The 20936-nt window shown below is 38.7% G+C and overlaps 1 protein-coding gene across 2 annotated transcripts; it reads right to left on the bottom strand.

Moving 5' to 3' along the window:
- Nucleotides 1-592: 592 nt before the first annotated feature.
- Nucleotides 593-19831, bottom strand: FGL1 (fibrinogen like 1). Of its 2 annotated transcripts, none has more exons than XM_081130167.1 (8): nt 19753-19831; nt 14360-14439; nt 12118-12298; nt 8800-8959; nt 8448-8545; nt 5169-5257; nt 4821-5008; nt 593-941 (listed from the first exon to the last, which is right to left on the bottom strand). In XM_081130167.1, exons 2-8 carry the CDS (start codon nt 14420-14422, stop codon nt 782-784), a joined length of 939 nt encoding a protein of 312 aa, XP_080986293.1. In that variant the 5' UTR covers nt 14423-14439; nt 19753-19831; the 3' UTR covers nt 593-781. The 2 variants fall into 2 exon arrangements, with proteins under 2 accessions (XP_080986293.1, XP_080986294.1); XM_081130168.1 differs by lacking the exon at nt 19753-19831 and adding an exon at nt 19276-19328.
- Between the last annotated feature and the right edge of the window lie 1105 nt (nt 19832-20936).

Below are 20936 nucleotides of genomic sequence, written 5' to 3'. Positions count from 1 at the left end.
GCCTGATACTTGTCGGCACTGGGCCATTTGGGGGAATGTCTTACCTTGATCCCACTTTCACTCACTGTAAAGGTTCTCTCTCTCCCTCGCCTGTCCAAGCTCTAACCAGAAGAACTTGTAGCAGGGCGGCAACACACTTCATTTAGCATCAGAAGGCTTGGGTTCGAGTCCTTAGCAGTCACAAAACCTTGGGTCCATAAATTCTCGGCTCTGTTGATCGCGGATAATAATACTTCACAGGATTAGTACAAATGAGGCTCTGAAAGAGGAGCATAACCTACATAAACATCCTAAAAATATGACATCATGTTTTTTAGTGATTCAGATCCTGGGTTGTGTTTATAGGAGTTCCAGTTCTGTAGTCAGAGACCTGAGTTCAAATCCCTACTCATAATATTTGTTGTCCGTGAGTTGCTTTGGCAATCCATTATTTGCTGGGGGCTTTCATGTGTATATTCAACCGCATTCATACTTAATTTATTGTGTATTTACACTTGTGTTATCTCCCAAGTTGGCATATGTTCTAGGCTTTTTATTTTCTGTTCAGCATAGTTCTTACCATATCCTTCTGCACACAAGAATGCAATCAATATTAACATAATCTACATTTATTTGATGAATATCACATAATTGCTGTACATTAAGTAACAGAGGCAAGTAACAATGAAAAGTAGTACACATAACAATTACCATCATCACACATGTATATGTTCAGAACTGGTATTTTTCAAATCACTTTAAACCAAGATGAATTGCAGAAATAAAAGCCCAAAGGGAATAATTAAACAATATTTGAAATAAAGTCATTTGGCCTAACTTTCATAACCACAGATTTCAAAGAATACCACCATCCATGCCAGGTGTGCCAGACAATCCCATTGTCTGTTTTATTGCTGTAGGGGCCCCTGTAGTATAAACCATTCAGGTTTGCAGAGTGACACCTAGTGGGAGAAAAAAATAAACAGCGCAATCAGACCAGAAAAATATTCCAACACCCTTGTTGTATTTTGCTAGCAAATGATCAAAAACTTGTTAACTATGAATTCTGCCATTTTCAGACAAGGAAATATTTATCAATTTTCGGAACTCAAGATATTCTTACAACAGATGTTTCGTGTGTGTGTTTTAAAAAAAATACTGGTGGATTTTAACACCATAACGAGTGTGAGGACACAAGCCAGGCCACTTGTAGTGAATGTATTGATGAAGAAGCATTTCTGTTCTTAAAAGCCTTTAAACAAAAAAAGACAGACAAGCAAACGAAAGCACAGTCTTGTGATCCTCAGTCTTAGCCAGAGTGGTGTGGGTTAATACATCAAGGTGTGGCAGGGTGCTCTACCACCAGCTCCCCGCCCCCCATAATTTGCACTTACGCCTTTACCCATCTGCTGCCAAGACGTAGCTTTTGTAATTCAAACTCTCTCCCATCCCCTTTTAAAATCACAAACATATCAATTCTTTTAACCCCAAGGATAAGAAAACAAAGCCTAGACCCACCATTTAAAGTTTTCCCAGCCGGCAATCAATAAATTTGTCTGTGTTGCTGAGTTAATTTTCTACTCTAATATATTGCTCCAATCTAGATAGGTGGGTTAGGTTATCATAAATTTTAAAAAGTCCCCCTCCCTCCTTTAAAAGTTGTAAATTTTGTCCCTGATATGGATTAAGGGAGTATGTGATAATTTTCTGTGTAGTGTTATGAAATGAACTGCCGCATTTTTCTTTACTGATATAACCAATGAAAAGACGTCAGGCATGAGGATACAAGGAGAACATTCACAAAGGATAGTTCTGAACATCTATGGAAAGCACCTAAATTATATGGTTTTATTGAATCAAAAAAACCCATAAAATTTGCTCATAAATGCCCAGTGGCTGGCTGGGATCATTTACCCTCCTCGTGATTCACTCCTGCCGGCCACCCTGAGAGTCCTCCGAATCTAAATAGATGGAACTAGTCAGAAACGACACTAAACCTGAAGTGTCAAGAGCATACTGTGTTTTTCAAACTGCATGGAAAGTACTGTCAAAAAAGAAAACACTCTAAACTGAGCCTCTAGAACATATATTTTTGTGTATGTCTGTCTTCCTGGTGACATCTACTACATACACTTTTTTGTTTGGTCTGTGATTTGAACCCCATTAGGAACTGAGTGTATGGCCAACATAGGAAATCTTAGCTATTCTGAGACCAATTTTCCAGCATCTTTCCATTTCTAGAACACCCTGGACTTGACACTAGATTGGGAGATGGTTGGGGCTCTTTTGGTAAAGAAGTAGCTGTGAGCACTCACATGACATGCTAAACTACACCAACAAAACAGACAAGACAGCCCCACCGGTGTGGCTCAGCAGTTAAACATCAACCTAGGATCCAGGAGGTCAAGGTTCAATCCCCCTTCAGGAGACTGGGCTCAATCCCCAGTGGGGGCCATGCAGGAGGCAGCCAATCAATGGCTCTCTCTCATCATTGATGTTTCTATCTCTCTCTCTCCCCCTTTCCCTTCCTCTCCCTGAAATCAATAAAGATATTTATAGTTTTTTAAAAAACAGACAAGACATCAACACTAGGTGATTGATTAGCTATGTAGAGAAAGACTGCCTTGCAGGTGGGTAATAACTATGAAGTGCCAACATTTCATGTAAATTAGAAAAACTATGGGACAGGAAAAAATAATAAGAAGGAAGTTAAACTACAGGAGCAGCCGGCAAGGTAGAAGTAACACCTGATTTCCCACCCGCCCAGGCTTATCCACTCCTCTCACTCCGAGGATCATGCAGGCTCCTTGGTGGCTCCAGCCACTGAATTGCCTTTGTCTTCCCTGAAGCCCTATCTTTAAGTCCAGTGGATCACTTACCTGCCCAGGTTACCACATGTGCCAGTTTCATCCGGGCACAAGGAAGCGGAACAACTGAGCAGGTACGTGGCTCTGACCTTAGCTAACATTAGCCGACGTGGTGGCTATTTCTGCATATGGAATTCAGGTCAGAATCGAAGGGGAAAGGATGCTTGCAATTCTGTGCACTGCAGGTAAGTTGTACAAAATGCTGATAATTTTTACGTGACGTTAACTCGGAAGAACGGGAAAGAGAAGGAGGTGACCAAGGATGGCATCCAGAAGAACAAAGAAACCATGAGGGGAAAGACCGGAATCACCTTTGGCTCTCTAAGTAGGACAGAGAGCTTTGTCCCTCTGTCCCCTCCCACTGGCCTATGTGCTTCAGTTCCCTTACACATGACCAAAACTTAAAAGCACTCAAACTTGCAGAAAGGCAAAATCCAGAGAAAATGCTGTTTTTACAGCCACTTAGATTCAACTTGGCCCTGCCTTCAACTAGCTGCACCCCATAGAATCTACAACGCTAAAGCCTTACAACAGCTGATGTTCACAATGAGACTGATGACTTTAGGGGAAATTAGCACCTGGCTGGTAGGCCTCCACGTTGCAAAACAGGGCTCTTCAGTGCTTGAGAAGTGCTTACATAAGTGAGTTAGATTGTGCTTACTGAATGAGTTATATTGCCTATAATTCAGTGAAATCCAAAAATGTGAAAATTTGGATTTTGGAACTTAAATGGATAGTCTTTGATTACATGAACAATCTGACATTTCAGAAATGATTACTAACAATTCTGAAATGGAAAGTTTATTTTATTTAATTTTTTAAATATAGCTTTATTGATTTCAGAGAGAGGAAGGGAGAGAGATAGAAACATCATTGATGAGTCACTGAACGGCTGCCTCCTGCACGCCCCCTGCTGGGGATCGAGCCCTCAACCCGGACATGTGCCCTGACAGGGTATTGAACCTCAGTCTCCTGAATCATAAGTCAGTGCTCGACCACTGAGCCACGCCAGCCGGGCCGAAATGGAAAGTTTAAATATCTAGATATGTTTAAATGTCAAAGATGTTTAAAGCGTGTGGGCAGCCTAACAGTTTGAGCACATCTGCTTTGCAGATCAGACCCATCAGCTTATTTTAAGGGAGACTGTTTGAAGTTTCCACGTCTGCCTTAAACTTGTGTTTACAATGAAGGGAGCTGTCTGGAAACCACCTCGAGTGGAGAAGAGTTAAAGGAATCGGGGATATCTAGCCTAGAGAAGAGAAAATATGGAGGAATACAATAAATACTGTCTCAGCCAGAGCCTGAAGACTTATGTTGAAAAGGAATTACAATTACTCTATAGCTACTGAGTAAAAAACTGGAAAAAAGGCAGATGTCAGGTTAATGAAAGAAAAAAATACAATCAACAGTGGAATGACCTTGCTGATTAAGTAACACTGAAGTATTAAATCAGGGTGGAATTAGATTTCAGGAATATTGTAGAGGAAATTTCAGTCTTGGGAGGAGCTTGGGTTCAATGATTTGATGAAAGTCACAGTAATTGAAAAGTAGTATTGTATGGAAAAATTTACAACAACGACATGGTCACTTTCTATGATGGAAAGTGAAGAGCCCCTTGGTTATTAGAATGCCGAAAATATTTTTCCTGTATATAAATACATGATCTCTTTTTCTTCTTGCCAATGTATGGCCTACTGTTTATGATAAGAAACCTATAATTCAGCTTGCAAACAATCTTCTTAAAAGCAGTACTCTGATTTATTTCTCAGACATATCTTTCAAGCTTTGCTAATGTACACAATGAACGAATCCTCAAAAATACTTCACCGGTGAAGAATTCTAATAAGGATGATTGCTTAATAATACTATTATTACAAAGAAGATCAACATTACATCATTCTGGTATTTTATAATTAATGCCCACCAGTGAGATATCACCAATGCCATTACAACTATGTTTATAAGACGTCAAACCTGTTAAACCACCAGCCAGACTGATCTTCCTCCGCACAGTTCCCTTCGTAGTTGTCGTGGTCTCTGTCCCATGTGCTGAATTTCATTCTTTGGTGACTACCCCACCATTGCACCTCTGGATTGAATTTTACTGCAAGTGAGTCTCCAGCTGTTCCAGAATATTCCCCGATATTCAACTCATAGGAATTCTGAAGGAACAGAGGCAACTTTCACTGTCAGTTGTCATTATTTAAGAAGTAGGTTTATTTAATAAGAGAATTCTATATTTTTGTTTCCACTGACTTTAGGGTTTATCTTGTATGTTTTACCCATTGATTCATGGTGTTAGTTATTTGAAAATTTTAGTACCTTTTCGTCTCCAACTTTGAAACTTTTGTATTGGGCGTAACAGCTATTTTTTTCAAAATCTGAAAGGTCGATTTTTAAAGTGTAGTCTCCTAGAAAAAAGAAAAAGAAATTGTAGTTTTTTAAATGTGTGAGATGACATTGACTTACTAAGGTTTAAAAAAAAAAGTGCATGGCTCTATTTTACTTAGAGCATCTCTTTCTGCCATGAGTCAGTTTTTCAAAGAATAAACAGTGACTCCATTGGATTTACAACTTGAATGTCTTATTGTGTATTTTACTTGAAAAAAATTAGGGACACAATATTAAAGACAGAAAATTTCTACTACATCTATCATAGGTAAAAGCTAGAGCAATTTACTTAGCAAAGAACAACAGAAAATATGTCGTTATTTAGTTAATAGATTAAGAAATGTAACAATGAAAGACAAAAGTATAAAAAGTTTAAATGTTTATCTTCTTTTTCTTAATTTCAGTAAGGATGCTGATCTTAAATATAAATAATGACTGAATAGTTGGTATCTTTGAGTAACCATCTTTTTCTCATTGCCCCATCATTTGCAAATAACAAAGACTATTACTTTTTCAGAAACAGAACTAGTGTCAGGAACGTAAAAAGTTATAAATCAAACTAACTGTTAAATAGCATATGTTCTTTCCTCCTACTTTAATAGATAAAATTTCGGAATGACCTGTAAGACCAGGCTTGAATGTAGAGTCTTAGACTTCTCCAGGTTCTAAGCCAGAACATGGAGGCCCAGGAGAGAGCCCCTGGACCCCCCCATCACACAGGCCTGGTCTATGGAAGTCCTCCCTTCTCCTCCCATCACTATCTCCATCACACATTGTAAGGGGCCTTGTCCACTCTGGTGGACTTTCCACAATGCACATCCAAGTTCTGTTTATACCCACAATAAAAGCTATTCCTTCACCTCCCCCTCAGGCTTAGGGGTACACACATCAGCAGCACAACCTTCCCACAGGGGGACAAAGAGGCATGAACAGGTCCTGGAGGCAAGCCCAAGGATTTTTGGAATGCTAGTTTCCTACTACTGGAGTGAGTCTAGGAAGGGTATGGGCTCCTGTTGACCTTGATACTTTGGCCCCACAGATTCCCTGTCCCATGGAAGTCTCTCAAGCGAGTTCCAAGGAAGAGCCCCTCTAACCTGATCAAAAGGCAGTAAAGGTTATATGAACCAGGACTGTGAAGTAGATGGGGGAAGGGGGGCAGTAAGGCAGTCTGTTAACTCTCCTAAAAAATATTTTGTATTATAGAAGAGATACAAAGTCAATCTCAGTTGTTTAGGTAGCTATCTAAATATCTCTTTGGTCATTAATATAAATGCATTTCTAAATTACCTTTACTGCAAACACTTCCAGTCAAAATTTGTGTAATGGGGATAAAGCTATTTTCAGAGGCAAGTGCTTAGCCTTAAGTGGTATTGTAATTGAAGAATGCAGGGACAAAGTCACTGTTTTTCCTTAGGATGATGTGATATGTGGCTATGAAACTTAGAACTGATAAACATATTTTTGCTACCATGAGAAAAGCTAGACTGAACACTAATCAAAAGATGAAGGGGAAGCTGATGTGTTGGCAAAATGCATCTGGGCAAATAAGTGCTTGATAATAGTTTGAAAAATAATAAGTGTGAATTTTGTGTATTTAGAAGGAGCCAAGGGTCACTCTTTGAGGTTTTCATAGTTTCAATGAGACACTGGATAGCTATTAATGTATGAAAGAAACAAGCTGGTATGGGAAATGTTATATATCTATGAAAAAACACTTAAAGGTAGGATAATAAATATGTTGAGATTTAGAAAACATTGGACACAAGAAGGCCAACAAAAAGAGGATTAGGCTTCTAGGATTATCCATCCTTTCTAACCTATTATTCCAGTGTCTCAAAGGGCCCTATAATTATAATCCTACTGATTATTATGAATATAGAAACACCAACCGCTTTCCTTAACTTGGATGGAACCGAGCAAACCTTCGCTCCCATATTTAATGCATTGCTAGTGTCGTTTAGCATGCTTTTTTGAGTGATACAATTGCCTTTTATGAAACATTTAGAATCAGACCTGAGTGGAGCTGACTACAATCTCAGATTGAAAATGGCATGAGGAAGGCAATGGATTGCAGCAAAAGAACATGGAAAGAGAAGCATGGAAACTTTCTTATCAAAATAATGATATTTTAGACAAATATTGAACTCTCGTTGAAGGTACCCATGCAAAATTATATAGGGGGCATTTTGCAGATGTCTGCAATTTACTTTGAAATATGTCAAATAAAATGAATTGATGGACAGATGGGTAGATATGGGGAAAACAGAGTAAAATGTTAATGTAGAGTATAGGTGATAGGGTAAAACTTCTTTCAGTTTTGCTGTATCTTTGAAATTTTCACAGTAAAATTTGGAAGAAAGATGGAAACAAGGACATTTAGTGTATTATGGTCTATGATTGCAAAACAGCCCCAATCCCCCTAATTCTGTACCTCCCCTTCAGCAATGAGGCTTTGTAAAGCCTCCCAAGAAGTCTATTTCCTTTCCCCTTACTTCTGAGCTGGTCCTGTGACTTGCCTTCACCAATAAAAGGCTGGGAAAATGACTGTGTGCCAGTTCTGAGTCAAGAGACATGTACTTCCACTCTGTTTCTTAGACTTCTGATTGGGCTACAAGCACAAGTCTAGGCTAGCTAGCTGGAGGATGAGAGACCCTGTGGAGAAGAGCTGAATTGTTCCACCTGAGGCCAGCCTAGAAAACCCAGCCTCCATCTGACCAGAAAGTTGATCACAGACCCATGAGCAGGCCCAGCCTAGATCAGCAGAGCACAGCCCTGATCAGCAAAACCACCCAGCCAACTTGTAGACCTGTGAGAAAAAAACCAAATGGTTGTGATGTTAAGCCACTAAAGTTTGAAGTGGCTTGTTACACAACATTATGGTAGCGATAGAGAACTCTACCTTAGGTATATTTTGAGGGACTTAAGGCATTTAACAAAAGAATGATTATGACATCACATTTCTTGCCCAGAAATAGAAAATACATACATGAGAAATGACCCACCCCCCCAAACCCAGGTCTAGTTTCTTTTATTCTATTCTTAGCTTTAAGCAGCCACATTTTACAAAGGGAATTATTGCCCAAAGGGAGCATTGCCACCTGCAAATTATAGTAGTTACTGAATGAGTTATATTGCCTATAATTTAGTGAAAAACATTTTAGTGTTGTTTTTATTATATTTTCAGTGAATTTGATAGTAGGCAAATCTTACCTTGTGTGGTTAATAAGTGAAGATTTTTATTACCCAGCCAATATTCACCATTGTTTTGGACAAAATTTCCAAAGCCATTTTCGTAGTCATTCCAGTCTCTAAAAAAATTCAGAGTCAATGCAGATTTTAGCAAAATCCAAATAGACCTTTGCAGTACCCAAGACGCCTGCACCCCCTCACTGCTGCTCCCACACGCAGTGTTTCCTTGACTTGTTAATGCCCTTCCAGCATTCTTATTTAGAGAGAGCGAGTCTATCTAATTAGGAGACTTTAGGACAGGACAAAAAGGTTTACCTATTTTAAATATCACATGTGCTGCTCCAAATAAACGCTTATGTCATAATTAGCACACCTGTTAAAGTTCTCACTGCCATCAGAGCGTCTCTGAATTACAGTCCAACCTCCTCCATCAGACATGTCGCAATAAACAGAGAATTCTGCTGGGCTCTGATGAGGCTTGATTTTGAAAAATCCACTGATCTGATGGCCATCATTGAAAATTTCCGAACAATCTGTTTGCAAAACACGGTAATATAACATTTGTTATGTCTTTTTTTTTTTTTTTACTAAAGGGAGCCTCTAAATGAGATCACTCAATACTAATGGAGACAGATAAACACATGATATAGATAATCAGCTTTTTAAAATTGCATCTTATACATCTTCCAGTGGATATTAGAAAAGTCATTTCTTTTCCTGGAATTTAATTATTCTCTGACTCCTTGATATGATCATGAAAAAAAAAGGGGGGTAGTGAAATAGGGATCTGCTTTCTCATTTCTGATGTTCGTGAAAAACAATTTTTAAAATTATATGTGTTCAGTTAATTACAGTTTATATAAGTGGAACTTACAGATTTATCAGATAGAATAGTGGAACTTATCTCCCCTCTGAAGCTAAAATAAAAGTAGAAATATAACACCAAACAAATAATATTGGTTATCTTGACTTAGAGCATTACAAATCATTCAGAAGATCTGGAAATAAACTCAAAATAGTAATCTTCTTCTTAGATTCTTACAACCTCCCAGTCTCACCAGATGTTTTACTAAACCACTGAAATTTCTAATAGTCCATGTATTCTTAGATATTTTTGCTGAAAACTGAAAGTTTCTACTATTTTTAGCCATGGTATTTCTTTGACCATTGAAGTAAACAAAGCTACCAATTTGCCACCAAAAAGTAATATCACTCCCTCCCTCCCTTCCTTCCTATTAATCCTTGCCCAAGGATACTTTTTACTTTGCTTTTTAGAGAGAGTGGAAGAGAGAGAGGGAAACGTCAACGTGACCAGACCAGGGATGGAACCTGAAACCCAGGTACATGCCCTTGACCAGGGAGCCCTTGACTGGGAATTGAACCTGTGACCCTTAGGCATGTGGGACGACACTCTATCCATGAGCTACACTGGCCAGGACTAATATCTGTTTCTTAAATCACTTGATGGTGAGATAATTAATATCACTGGGTCTCACTGAGGCTGACCTGTGTGGATTAGAGAATATGGCAGTATGGACTTAGCTATGATTTAGATGCCTGGGAAGCTACATTTTAGGGTGGCCACTGTACAGAGATAGTTTCAAGAATACTCATTCATAGACTTTTGAATAAAAATACTATAATATGGCATCACTAACTTTCAAACTTTACCCTTACCATTTTGTTGATTTCTTATCTTTAAAAAATTTTTTTCTCTTCCTGATTGGATAATTTCATTCTTTTAGCATATTTTTAAGTTCTTTCTTCATTTTCATTGTTTTGATACCAAATTGTCTACAACTCTGCTTTGTTACTAACAAAATATACTCCACTTTAAATAGATGGAATAGGCAATAAGAATCAGAAGAGAAAGGAAAATAAAGGAACTTGGACACTTTCTAAAGCCCTCCCCAAGTTGAAACCAATCACACACTACTGCTCTGGTGAGATCATCATCTTTGTAATGATGTAAGCTTTACTCACATATTTATTTTTGAGATTCAGAAGCCCAAGTGTTCTTGATACTGCTGAATTATAAAGAAATACCCTGTTTTGTAAAACATAGGAAAATGATTACCTAAAATTAGTTCAATGTTGTTCAAAAGCTTACATCTTGTGGTCAAGTATATTGTAGGCCACTCTTCATTAAAGTACACAGATTTTAACGTTCCTTGTTGAGAAAGAAGCCCTTTGCTTACATTTAACCTCCTACCAAAATGCTGACTAGTAGTCTCATAAGGTTCAGACTATTTTCCAAGCAAATATGGAAATAATTAGCTATAATGTTTGCCTCTGGAAAACTTTGTGAGGATGGAGTTTTCAGCCAATGTTTCCTATTTGTTTTTATTTTATGCCAAATGTGAGTTTGTTGGTTTGTTGTGTTTTTAAAATATTTTTCTTCTTCTCAGAGGAAAATATCAAACACGACTTAAGATCCAGAGGAAAGTTTTCAACTGGGAAAAAACACACACAAAAAACACAACAACAGCCGACATACAAATCAAGTAAGTTCCTGTAGCAAAGTAGCTCATAGCTAGTAAGTTAGGAGCCTGCCTTGGGGAAATGTGACTACACTGCCACAGCAGTAAGTTCTAACAGTGTAGGGCTTTCAGTATTAACTATTTAAAACTATAATTTTCAAAATGTTTGACCCACTCAAACCCCTGGAAAACAGGCAGGAGAAGGGCGCGGTTAAAGAGCTCTGTGTTCATGGGAGTTAAAAAAAGAAAAGAAAGGGTTTTTGGATACTTACATAGTACCAGAGCGAGGCCAGGACTTCCTGCCCCATTTGACAAGCACTGCATTAAACTGGGTGAGGTGAGTACTTCCTTTGATCATGCAGAAAACAAACCGTGTTGGAAGGCTGAATGTTCAAGGTCTTCATAAAGGGACATGACAACCTGCCAAGTGGGCTTTTCCCTCTTGTCCCAGAATGCAGGCTGAGCTTAAAGCTGAGAAATAAAGGCACTAGGCCTCTGACATTCTAAGCTCAAAGAAAGGCCAGCAAGAGGCCAGCTGGCCCTCCCCGGGGCATGTTAGGAAATACCAGAAGTGGCTCTCCCACGGCCACTCTCAGCCCCCAGATGACATAAGAAGGAAACATAAGGAGAACCTCTTGTGGTTCCTTGGAGAGTGCAGTATTCTTTTATTTATCGATTGATTGATTGATTTGAGAGAGCGAGATCGATTTGTCATTCCACTTATTCATGCACTCATTGTTTGCTTCTTATACGTGTTCTTACCGGGGATGGAACCTGCAACCTTGGTGTATTGAGACACTAACCCACTGAGCTACCCGGCCAGGGCTTGAGAGTGCAGTATTCTTGCGGGGTGGAGTGAGTGGGCTCTCTCTTCTGCAAACCAGTGAGAGATCCTCCTATACAGTAGTCAGCCCTTATCCATGGTCTCACTTTGTACCATTTTAGTTACCTGTGGTTAACTGCGGCCTGAAAATAGTAAATGGAAAATTGCAGAAATATAAGTTTTAAATTGTGTGCCATTCTGAGTAGTGTGACGAAATTTCTTGAGACCCACTATGTCCCACCTGGGATATGACTCATCCCTTTGTCCAGGTCTCCACACTGTGTCTGGGAAGTCTGGCCCATTAATTCCTCCGGCAACAGAATGATTAGCACCATCATTGCACATAGTGTATAAGTTATTGAAACACTAAAGAAAAATAGATTCTGACCTGCATATTGCCTCTTGCCTCCAAGGTCAATGACACTGCTCTCCTCTCCTTGATCCAGGAACTGGATTTCCTTCTCGTGCAAAAGCTGCTCGATCTTGACCTGTTGCTGTTTGACCCGGGTCTCAAGCACGTGCACCTGGGCTCTGAGACGCGCCTGCTCCTGGAGACAGTTGTCGAGAGCCTGCAAAGTAACGTGCATCTTGGTCTCATGGAAGATAAATATTCCTAGTAAGTTGGATAAATCAATGATTCAATTTTGTTCCCAACTCCCATTCCAGAATGTTACTCCAATCAGGAAGTAGTTTGAAAGTTCTAATACTATTTGTTATTTGAAGGATGAGAAATCACGGCTTATGCTAATGCTCTTGAACTAAAAAATGTTATAATATAAAATAATCTGAATGATTACGCTAAGAATTTTAGGGTCACTGTCTCATTTGACCCTCATAACTATTCCATGAGGTAGGAATGGGTTCAGTCCTGATAAGGAAACTTGCTCAGGAATTCCCAGTGGGCAAGAGAAGTCAGGATGTATGACCAGCTCAGAGTTTCTGTTCTCAGTCTCTACATGACACTTAGTGCTCTCTTACCGGTCAAATAAACTAGGCTTTTGAATGACCTTTGGGTATTAATGGCTTTAAAACTATAATTGAATGCTTATAATCTTAGACATATCATCAGCTTCATAAAGAATGCTTAGCTTAGACTCTCATATCCTTGAGTATCTCATCTATTTACCTATTGCTGAAAATTCTACCAGAGTCACTTTAACTTTTTGCTTACTTATTGTTTTTTCCTTAATCACTTTAAAAAGGGATGGGTGGAGGCTGAGCCATCCAGTTAAGTCATTTATCTTCCCTAAAAAGGCAAATAACCCAAGACTATTGCACATGAGAGAGTTTATCAACTCCTTTCTAAAGGGACATCTGGCTGAGCAAACCCTCCAAAGACAGAGCAAATGTGATGGGTGAACTGGGAAGGAGGGTGGCAGAGCTGGGTCTCCTGGGAAGAGGTACAGAGGCCAGGAAGCTGCAGAAAAGGCTCCTGAGTACTCGATGCTGGGAGAGTTACTGCGGGGAGTAAAAACCAAAAAAAAGAACAAATGACACATTTTTGCCATTTTTACCTTGACATCTCTATTTGCAGCCCATGCCATGACCTCTAGTGGTACGTGTAGGTGTTCACTTCTGAGAAATTATCCATTTTAATGTGTAAGTGCTTCACACTACTTTTATATAAATTATTTCTTAAAATAGACATTTGGTTATAGTCAGATATATTTCCCAATTTATATTTGCATAGCTTTCTGTTCCTATCTTTATGTGCTATCTGTGTTCATTCAAATATGAACACCTACTGTGTTCCAGGCCCTCTGCTAGGCAGTCAGAACAGTGCAATTAGATATCCTCTCCGGGACACAGGGAAGAGGTACATGCTTTCCTATGAAAGATTATAATGTAAATGCAGAAATTCAGCCTCACGACTGAAAGTCATATCAAATGGAGAAGGGGTGGTAGAAGCCTCCCCCACCCATCTCCTGGTCCAAGTCGCTGCTGTTTCTGCAGGACTATTTCTTATTTGCCCTCGGTTTATCCCCTTTGATTTATCCTCTTAGCCCCCTGAGTCACATCTGTCTAAAAAATGGGCAGCAAAGATATTCTATGGTGTCTGGAATTCTGTGTTGCTCTCTAATAGTGGGAAACTGTTTGTGATCTTGTTAAATAACTGAAGGAATTATAAGGCACATATGTTCAATCCTTATGAGATTGAATGTACTGTGTTAGTAACCTTATTTAAAACTTAGGAGTTTTCTTTCTCCCAGAGCTGTGAGCAAATGAGTATTTTTACCTTTTTACTCATGAATGGAGGAAGGTATGAGTTCATTGTAATCACTTTCAAATAATCTGTCTAGTGTACACTAATAGTGTTCAATAGTGGAAAGCTCAAGGTCTATTTTAACAGACAGTTTTAAATTCCTAATGTTCTATAACCACCCAAATAACCCCAACAAATTAAAAAAGAGTTTACTTATTTGTTCTCAATACTAATTTTTACTTCAAAAAAGTTTTTAAAGCACTTGGTAAGTGCCTATTAGTTGGCAGGTGCTGCCACAAACATTCATTTTCCCCCTCAGTTAAGTTCTTCAGAGTGACACTTTACTATTGATGTTCTGCAAAATAAAAGAAAATGCAGGTGAAAGCAGGCACTATAAATACAACAGTAGTTTTTGCCATGAGCTTACCCAGCTTTCCCTGCCCATTAGCAGCACAGTGGTAAGAAGGAAGAAATGGAACAGCTTCCCCATTCTCCCCGGTGAAAAGACTGCAAGAACAAAAGAATTTCATTCAGCTTCTTTCTGTGAATTTTCATGAGGCCAGACTTAGGGTCAGACTCAAGGCCATCCAGGAGGTGAGATGCAGATCCAGGCCATCTGAGAGTGGCCAAGGAAATTCTCCTGGACTTTCCCCGGCTTCCCCCATGGAGACTGATGCTTTGGCTGTTACCTTCTATAGACTGAACCTGTTCAACTGCAAGAATAAAGGAGGGACTCTGATCTCTGGTGGTACCAATGTGCTACTTATACAGTGGTGCTGAAAAGGCACAGGCTCTGTAAACTCACAGGGTCCAGATTATGGCCAAGCGTCTTCCTAGTTGTGTGGCCTCAGGTAACTTACTAAAAGGCTTGCTATCTCTAAAACAGAAATCCTGCTTCCTACTTTGTAGGACGGTGGCAATTTTGATGTCATATTTTTAGATACCCTGGCATATGATAAGTGCTAAACGAATGGTAGCTCATGTTGTATATGGATGACAGCTTTTATTTTTAAAAGAAGAAAAAAAAGTTAGAACAACTAGAAGGTCATATGCATTGTTTGTCTTAATGTCTTAATGTTTAGGCAAGCTACAAATATAATATAAAAACTTTAAGCTCTATTTAAAGGTGTGGAGGAAAATTCACTTTACCATTTCTCAAGATTTTTTTTTTTTTAATCAATCTGGAAGTCATTAGTCCTGATGAAAAATTTTGCTTACCCTCAAAATGACTTCTGTGTCCTGCCAGTGGTGCGTTTGTATAAATTCTAGAAGCTAAGGAGCCTAGAAGGACAGAAATATCTGCAAAATTTTCAAACAAATTTTAAACATATGGTTTCTGCTAAAAAAAAAAAAAAAAAAAAGACGAAAGAAAGAAAGAAAGAAAGAAAGAAAGAAAGAAAGAAAGAAAGAAAGAAAGAAAGAAAGAAAGAGAGGGAGAAAGAAAGAAAGAGAGGGAGAAAGAAAGAGAGGGAGAAAGAAAGAAAGAAAAAACACACACACTGGAATCAAGTGAATTATTTGTTAGCCTATTTTCATTCTTATAAAACCTATGACCACAAGGTCCTTCCAATGTATCCCTTTCTCAATTTTATGTAATTATAGAAATGGTTCCTAAACTTTGCTGTCCATGAGGGTCTCTCGGGAGCTTTTAAAAACTCCCCATGCCCAGGGATTGAATCAAGTGTCTAAAGGTGGCAGTCAGGCCTGGGAGTTTTTCAGACTCTCCTCTGACTGCATGTTCAGCAAAGACTGGGAAGCAATCACTTAAAGACTTAATGGACAAAAATGTTTATCTATGTTAATAAAGCAGGTAGTTCTTAACCCTCCTGGGGCCAGCAAAAACAGCTCCAGAACTGGAGAGGCTTTACTCACACTTGGCCACAGACAGTGTGCAGGCCATCTTGGGAAGCACTGTAAAAAATAATATGAATTTTTAGGATATGTCAAGTTTGTGAATTACAGAGACTAATAAAGAATCTGCTAGATATAACTGATAGTTTTACTTCACACATTATTACTTCTGGCTGACATTTTCATAACTACGTATGAAGAACCGTGCTATGCATTTAATAAACATCTTACATATTATCTTCAAATAACTATATAAGGCAAGTACTGTTATTCTCATCAAACAAATGAATTACAGATCAGAGAGGTTAAGTCACTTCCCTAAGCTCACACAGCAGGTGTACGGAAAGCCAAGCAATTGAGCTTTTTGCTTTGAAGGCTCATGCCCCCAGCCTGTAGTCCACCTGGCCTTCCTCTCTGTACACATGCAGGGTGGGGCCAAAGGAGGTTTATAGTTGTGAGTACACCAAACACATTTATTCTTGTATTATAATTTATTAATCATTGTATTACTTCCATGTGAACAACTGTAAACCTCCTTCTGCCCCACCCTGTATGTCCCTCCCTGCTGCCTAGCGGGAAACGGGCTGCAGAGAGGTATGGAGGCCCTTCTGCTTGGCCTTCTCCGCTGAACATCACTCTTGCCCCTGAACACGGCTGTGACTTATTTGTTCTTGAGTCGCATGGTCTGCAAAGGAGCGTTAGGCTCTCTGGGCAGGAGGGGAGACAGCCGCCCGGAAGCCGCACAGCCCCAGGGACCGGGAGCGTCAGCCAGCGGGGACTGATCGTCGCTGTCGCTCAGCACCGTGCTAGACCCACCCGAGAAGGAGACATAGCTGCCTCGGCAAGGCGGCGTTCTGAGGGAAAACCGAAAATAAATATTAAAATGGAAAATAAAGACAATGTAAATTATGCATACGGGAAACCATGTGTAAATATAAAAACTAAACTCTCCCAGCCCACCCCTCCAGACACAATCACTTCCTCCCTATGATCACGCGCTGTATTTAGACTGACTCAGCAAGTATTCACTCAACAAACGCCGTGTGCAGGCCCGCTGGGCTGCAGGCGCTGCGCCAGCTGATGGCATTTCCTCCGGCAGCTTTTCGCATCTCTCTCCCCCTGCCTCCCTTTCTCCATGCTTTTCGCTCAGAGTGAGACTTTTGAGGGCAAAGCCACACCTTGCTAATTGTTGTATCCCCAGCCTCCGACTTACTGTGGTGACTCCGATAATAATTAAGTTGTTGCTTCTGCAGAAAGTAATCCCCAGGAGGGAAAATCTTTCTCAGCCGGGAAAATGTGACTTCCTTGTCATGAAACCAAGGTCTGTGTTTGTGGCCTGCTTCCTCCTCTATGCTTGTTTTGGTCAAGGGGAAAACGGTGGGCTAAGTACATTTTTGAAAGTAAGCGTTAAGGAGGAGCTAGGGACTTTTAGTTGGATTGAACACATGGATTTATTTTTTCTTTCTCACCAAACCCTACTCCGAGGCCCCCTTACGTATCCTGAGCGTCTTTCCTTGGTGCCTAGTTGCTCCTTTCTTAATATATTAGATCAAACCATAAGAAATGACATATGTGTGAACGAAAAGGGGCCACATGCTAACCTGACTAGCTCAGGGAAGGCCTGCGTGGCAGCCCTGCAAACTCAGAGGCCTAAAGTACCCATAAAGGATGGTATGAAATGAAAACTTTTTTTAAAAATTAAAACTTTTTAACCAAAAAGCAGTTTATGGTGGGTAGTCATGTCCTAGGCCGGTATCTTCCCTGACAAAGGTCAATCTTTACCTAACTGAGCCTGTCTATTGTCTTTTTGCATCTATAATAACATTGTTGGAATGTCAAATCCCCTCATTGTTAGAGTTAATTATTGACTGTTAACTATCCTGCACCCACCTAAGTAAAAGAAGTATCTGTCCATCATTTTACTTTTTATCCAATCCCAGAGGTCCCCACCCCCTTTGTTTTCTCCCACCTCCCTACTCTATCACCAATGGATTTCATGTAACCCACTCACGTCTCCTCTTCTGATTGTAATATATAAAACAAAGGGCAAAACTGCCATTCTCCAAAGCATTATCTCAACCCGTTGAGATTCTGCTTCCAAGCATGTATTGACAATTTGGCTCAAATAAGCTCACAAAAATTCTTTACAGGTTTGAATGTTTCTTACATTAACATATGTTTGAACATTTTGACCCATGAAATTGGCAATTTTATATGATTCAAATGAACACATATTGATTAGATGGAAAGAACACACTTGAAATCATTGTAGCCTTTTTGCCAAAAGGCATAAGTTAAAAATAAAATATTTGTAGCTTATGAATGAGAGAAAACAATTTAGCAACAGCCTGTTTCAATATGAATGCTGCCACCGTGTTAATACATTAATATACATCAATTAAAATATGTTAAAAAATTGCTAACACATAGTCAACATGTGGAGTCTCATAGTTCGGCCCTAAATCAATCCTCAGGAAGTCTATAGAAGAGAAATTACATCTCTCAAAATATTATGTTCCTATATGTCTGAGTCTGGCTCTTGCTTAAGCAACAGTGCATGTTGAAAGTGTTCTGGGAGATACTGGGAAAGTATATAACATTGTGTACATATTGCTACACCTTAGATTTTCTATAAAATAAAGGGCCAAAGAAATGCTTTGGCAGATCTCTGTATCTTGGTGTCCTGAAATTCCTATCTCATTGCCATTAAGTTAATCAAATCTGATTTTTCCCAGAGAAAGGAGTCAGCCTCTAATCTTCAGATCCTGAAACAATGAGTCATTTCAAAATGTCACATATATTTTAATAGTCATTATGTTAATTTGTTCATTTTTAGAGTAATTCCTGAGGATATCTTAAGTCCTCTAAAATTCTGCAGTGCACTCATTTCTAATTCTAACCATCTTCTACAATATTGAAGAAATGTTTAGGCATTAAGAAACTTGCTTTGAAAGCCTGGTCTCCATCATTCATCAGAGCAAACCATTATTATTCTGCAAACCTGGCTTATGGTAAAATTATATCAGGTTATTTAGTTCTTTGCTATGCAACTAGTTCTATTTCTTTTGCAATGTTTTTGCTTTGGGCTATCTCAAAACTTTTAATTATTGTAAAATAGTTTTCAACTGGCTATCCCTTGATGTACTGTGTTGTTTGATATAAGTTATTCTAAGTCTATAAAGTCTAATTTCTTCCCCACTAAAATATTTTAAGTTGGTTGATTATAGTGGATTAAATTTAAAAGCAGAAATATCAAGTTTGGAACTTAGGAGTTCTACAGCTGATACGTAACTTTTACAAACACATTTACAAAAGTACATTAGCAGCATGTAAAATTTCAAAAATGGTATGGTTTACAAGAGCTATTATGGAAGAATACAAGATAAAAGAAATAGAAAAGAAATAAAAAGTCACTGAAGAAAGTGTGTTTAATAAGTTGGCATTCACAAATGGACTGCACCCTTAATGTAAGACAGTTGAAAATTTACTCACGGTCCTGGACTTAGAGGTTGCTTATATCCTATTTTCATCTAAACTTTTTCCTTTTTTTTAAACAGAAAAATAATAGTATCTTTGTTATTTATCTCAAGAATTTATACTCAGTGAAAGCTTATAAAGCTAAATGAATTTGATGCCCAAAAATGGAAATAAAGAAATATTTCTGAACTTTTTACTTCTGAAGTGGAAATTATAATATGGTCTTTTTTCCCCCCACTCTCTATAATGAAACTTCATATCTTATTATTTACGTCAAATTCCCATCCAATTCATTCAAAATATAAAGGAGATAGAATGGAAAGGAGATAGAATTCAAAATCTCTTTTCCAAGCTGCAGAAGCAGCTGTTTCTCTCATCAGCCTGACCTCTCTCAATAGCTGACGGTTGTCTACTGAGCTCTGCTGAATATCAATCCTATTAAATAAATGAGCATTATTACAATTATGCCAAAAGTGGAGAGATGTTAAATACCTTGCCTGAAGTCAGAGACGAGTCACACTCAGCTCAGGCTAGGTCTGGCCGCTCGGCCCACCAGGGTCCACTCAGAACTTGTCATTGTTCCTCCACTATTTGATTAGAAATAGGGACAATGTTGATTCTGGCTTTAATCCAGAAACAAATATGTGAGGAAATCGGTTTAACAGGAAGAAGAACTAAAAGAGGAGATCCAAGGACAAATCCCAATACTCTGAGATATTTTTTCTCCTATTTGTATGAAATTTTATGAATGATCCAATGTCCTTACAAAAATACATCCCTGATTTTTAGCTTCTCATTACTGTGCTCATTCAGAGAATTTCGTACTTCGATTAACTTCAGTAATTCTTAAAACTTAAATAAAACCAAAGTTCAGTTGAAGCTTTGCTTTATAGTACTACTACTACTACTACCAAAATTTTACCTATAAAGATATGAATTAAAATGTCATTTTAACTACAATATAAAGAGAAGCTAACTCATAGATAGAGAGCAGGCAGACAGCGGGCCAGGGGCAGTGGAGGGATTGAGCAAAAAAGTAAAAAGAGAGAACTCATGGACATGGAAAACAGTGTGGTGATTTCGGGGGTAGAGGGGGGGGGAGTGGAAGAGGTGATGGAGGGAATAAATGGTGATGGAAATAATTTAATTTAAAAATAAAATAAAAATAGGGCAAGTTAAATAATTGCCAACATGAAAGGGTCAATTTATTAGATCTTTAAGAAAAGCAAAAGGATTCCGAGATGCAAAATTGTGACATTTACCTGTAAGCATCGATTATCCTCTGAACAAATTGTTCCTTTTGTTTGAAACTCTAGAGGATTTTTTAATGTGTGACTTGTTAGCTCCATTAGTCACATTGCGTAATAGGTCAGGCTGCAAATCCAGGTTCATCATTTCTCTTTTCATTCTGATGTTACTCAGCCGTTGTTTGCTGTTAGTTCTGTGACCCCTATTTCTTAACTCAGATTCCAGTAAAATACTGAAGTTAGGTTTTCTTTCTGTTCTGGACTCAGGCATTGCCGGTGCTTGGCCTTCCCATTAAACATTTTCCTGTCATTCACTCAGGAAATGTGAAGTTTATTAAGGAAAAGGTAATCCTGATGATTTACTGGAAAGAAAAACAGTCCATTAGGTTGAAGTGGCTTACACACACAGAAGTGGATATTATACATTCA

The sequence above is a fragment of the Miniopterus schreibersii genome (assembly GCF_964146895.1).
Source record: "Miniopterus schreibersii genome assembly, chromosome: 2".
NCBI lineage: Eukaryota > Metazoa > Chordata > Mammalia > Chiroptera > Miniopteridae > Miniopterus > Miniopterus schreibersii.
This window is presented reverse-complemented; position numbering and strand designations above follow the sequence as displayed.

Coding starts and splice junctions, on each gene's coding strand:
- FGL1 (XM_081130167.1), bottom strand. CDS start 14,422: ATGGGGAAGCTGTTCCATTTCTTCCTTCTTACCACTGTGCTGCTAATG. Junction 5,258..8,447: donor TCACTTATTAACCACACAAG/GTAAGATTTGCC, acceptor TCTTTTTTCTAG/GAGACTACACTTTAAAAATC. Junction 942..4,820: donor TCTGGCTGGTGGTTTAACAG/GTTTGACGTCTT, acceptor TTCTCCCACTAG/GTGTCACTCTGCAAACCTGA.